We start from the raw sequence: 4024 nt of genomic DNA, 5'->3' as shown, positions 1-4024 counted from the left end.
TATGGAAGTGGGAGACAACACAGTTCATAGCTAGCAAGGTAGAAAGCATAGACAAGATTCAAAAGTAAACAAAATCTTTTATATCAATCATTCAGTTAAAATTTAAAACACAAATTGTCTTCTGTCATTCAATGTGTGCTCAGAAAAAAGTTTAATATTGGAGGATTTAAATGTTTGTTTTATCTGAACAAATAAGCTACAATGAGTTTATAGTACTTGCAATTCAAAAGGAAAAGAGAAAAAGTATGAAGCAATATTTTTCATACTAAGGTGATTATTATGATGCAAGACTCCCCCTGATCTGCCCCATTGTCACAAACTTTATGAGTGAAAAATAAGAAAGAAACAAAGAAGAATATATTGTGAGGTTAGGAGGATCTGGGAAGAGTTGGAGGAGTAAATCTGATATAACCGCATTATAATATACTCTTACAACAATAAGAAAAGTTGGATTTGCTATTGAAAATTGTGGGGAAAACTTAGCATGAAAGTCAATGAAATTAACTCAAAAAGCAATCTTACATGGAAAAAATACAAAGCATAGAAACTTTAAAAATTACAGTGAAAGTCAGAAATAACAGTGAAGATGCCCAGTTTCCAGTTTCACTGGACTTTCTTTCTTAATGTAACCTCATTATACATACAGTTGTGGAAACAAAATATTTAAGTGATTTTTGCAAATTTAGAAGAAAAAAAACTAATGAAATTTGCTAATGTTGTGAAGCCCATCTTTACTTACCTAAGAAAATGATTTCTTGCTCATAATTTTCCTAAAAGCAAATTTGACATCTTTGTTCCTGAGACTATATATCAAGGGATTAAGCATGGGTATAATCAATGTATAGAACACAGAAGTCATTTTGTCAATATCCATCGAATGTCCTGTACTAGGACGCAAATAAATGAAAATCAGAGTGCCATGATAAATAGTAACTACTGTCAGGTGAGAAGCACAAGTAGAGAACCCTTTCTTTCTTCCCTCTGAAGAACCTGTTTTAAGAATGGCCACTATAATATACATGTAGGAGAGCAGAACAGCAAGAAGAGACACAGCTTCCACCAAACTTGCAAACACCACCAGTATAATGTCATGTGTGTACGTATCAGTGCAAGACAGAGAGAAGAGTGGAGAGATATCACAAAAGAAATGATTAATTTCTTTGGAGCAGAATGACAACTGGAAAGTGTTAGTAGTATGGATTATTGAACTCATAGTTCCACCCAAGAATGCTCCAAATGCCAGCTGAGTACAGACTCTTTTGGACATAATTACAGTATAAAGCAGGGGATTACAGATTGCAATGTACCTGTCATAAGCCATGGCAGCCAAAAGGAAAGATTCTGTATCAACCAGAGAGCAGAAAAAATACAACTGTGTAGCACAGCCATTGTAAGAAATCACCTTCTTGTCAGAAATCAGATCCACAAGTAATTTGGGGGCAATGACAGAAGAATAGCATGCATCTATAAAGGACAGCATACAGAGGAAAAAGTACATGGGAATGTGTAAATTAGGACTGAGTGTGATCAATAAGATCATGCCAATATTCCCCATCAGAGTAATGAAGTAGATGAAGAAAAACACAGCAAATAGGAGACTCTGGAGCTCTGGATGATCACTGAATCCCAGGAGATAGAATTCAGTCTTCACAGTGCTGTTCTCCAGACTCATTATTTGTAGAAATTTTGGTTTCTGCATCCCAGGTAGAATAAAAATGTAATAAACATGTAGATAAATTTAAAATTCAATAGAAAAGTGATTTATAATCTACCTCATTTGTATGGAATAAGAATAATAGCAGACTAAATAAATTTTCCAACTTGATGCTAAGTTATAATTTATAATGTCTTGTTAAAGTTTTTATTCTTCATTTTCATCATTACATTGTAGGTTTCGCTAAATATGGATGACAGCTTACTTTTAATTTCATTAGCTTTCTACCATCATTGTCAAATGGTTACTCAGTGTGCTGTTTTACAGCTGTGAACCAATTTGTCAGTTACCTGTATTTCGTCTCATCAATTGCTATAGTAGATAAAAATATCTCAGTTCCAGAATAGTCAACAAAAGAGCAGAGGGATTTGTTTTCACTTTAGAATATGGTTTCCAGGTGATGAACAAAGGATGTCCTCAGGGTTATTCAGTTACCATGAATAACACAAAATAAAATAAAACAAAATAAAAACTAGGAATAATTGTGCAGTGAGTATTAGTTCTGTTCCACAGAAGCTCAGGAATGTTCAGGAGGACAAACATGTACCATATCTGAAGTTCATCTCTAATCTGAGAGTGATTGACTGAAACCAATTAATCTGTATATAATTATTTAAAGTTCTACATACTAAATGTCACAATTTCACTAATTTTATTTTTATGTTATGATCTCTCCTGCAGGTTTATTAAATGCTTTTTTTTAAAGTAATGATATTGTTAAGTTAAAATAAGGAGAAATCAATGTGTTCTACAAATTAAGTTCACACCAATTGCTATCTAAATCTGTCAATTTTTCTGTTCCTTCATTTGTTTATTGGTGTTGTTGTTTTGAAGCTGTGTCTCATTGTGTAGATTTGGTTGGACTGTGGCTCACTACAGGAACAGGCTGACCTACCTCTAACTCATAGAGTTCCACCTGTGCCAGCCTCCCAAGTCCTAGATGAAAGGTGTGTTCCATCATGCCTAGTTCTGTTTAATTTATATAGTTAATACTTTACTATGAAGTATTCCTATTTTGATGTTGCCTCAGGGTCTAATAATATGGATTGATGTCTTAAAAATAACACACTTTAATTGTATTGGGAATTATTTCTAGGGTTTTTGTTCGACTAACCAAGATGATGAAAAACATGCTTAGCTATAGTTATGTTCAAAGTCAATCACCAGATTTCTAGATGGTGATTGTGAGAATTGAACCACTGTAGTCCCACCTAGTGTCAATATCTGATGATTATGATAAGAATACTTACCAAATGACTACCCTTCTCTCATTCACCTCCTTCTTCACTGTTGTGAGTCAGTTTATTTTTGAATGGAAAACATGTGTAACACTTAAACGAAAATTATAAATCCATTATAGCATTTCTCATTTTCCATTTTTGACATACCGTCTCTGTTCTTCAAGGAAAGTACACCTCCCTTAAAAAGGTTGGGTTCCCAGGAAAGGCAGTACATTTTACGGTTTGCTCTTAGGACTTTAATCTCACATGAGCTTCTAGGAACCCAAGCAGTAGTATCCAAATTCCTATGAGAAAACAAGTGAGCAATTAAACAGTTTCACGAAGGAATTCATTAAGCATAAAATGGAATGATGCAACAAATGTTTGTCTTGGAAATGCCTCAAAGACAATCACTTTGACTTTCTAAATTGTGGACTATATAAAACTTAATAACATTTGTTAGCCCCCTGATTTAAGTAACCACAAGAGTTTTTCAAATCCCACTCAGAATATTATGTGTAAAAAGTAGTAGAATGAACTGAAATATCACATTGATTTATACATAAATACATCAATAAATATAATTGAAATAAAAAATGAGTCTAGTTCCATTCTTTATAATTAGACTTTGAAAATAATACTGTTGTAGGAAAATATACCATGAATTAATATATTTATATCTATACTGAACTGAAATTCTAATTACTTAAGGCAAAACTATTTTCTAAAGTCTTCTTTCAGTAAACACCCATATATTTTGTGAATATTTTGTGTTAGTTCCTTTTCTGGTTAGAAAATAAAGAACAGAACAATAATTTTATTTGGAAAGGAAGAAATTTATCAAGTATGGAACAGTGACAGATGGAAATACAGCATCAGGTCATACGAAAGAGTAGTGATAAAGAAAGCAAAATACTATAACTCGTGGTGTGTATAGCATGGTATGTTAGTTTACCAATTTTTCACTTTAATCACATCTAATGAATGTGACCTTAGTTGAAGGAAGGTGTCACAGAACTATATAGGAGTTCAAGTTCAATTATATGTGTCTAAAAATAATGTGAAATCAAATTGATTAACTGTAGTTCCA

General features: G+C 32.8%; 1 protein-coding gene across 1 annotated transcript; it reads right to left on the bottom strand.

The window, feature by feature from the left end:
- Window positions 1-739: 739 nt before the first annotated feature.
- LOC110290458 (olfactory receptor 5I1-like) lies at window positions 740-1699 on the bottom strand. Its single transcript, XM_021157005.1, has one exon. The coding sequence runs from the start codon at window positions 1697-1699 to the stop codon at window positions 740-742; it is 960 nt and encodes a 319-aa protein (XP_021012664.1).
- Window positions 1700-4024: the final 2325 nt, after the last annotated feature.

Source organism: Mus caroli, unplaced genomic scaffold (assembly GCF_978045245.1).
Source record: "Mus caroli unplaced genomic scaffold, Mus_caroli_1 scaffold_2, whole genome shotgun sequence".
Lineage (NCBI taxonomy): Eukaryota > Metazoa > Chordata > Mammalia > Rodentia > Muridae > Mus > Mus caroli.
This window is presented reverse-complemented; position numbering and strand designations above follow the sequence as displayed.

Bases quoted from the DNA above. Each gene is read 5' to 3' on its own strand.
- LOC110290458 (XM_021157005.1), bottom strand. From the start codon at position 1,699: ATGCAGAAACCAAAATTTCTACAAATAATGAGTCTGGAGAACAGCACT.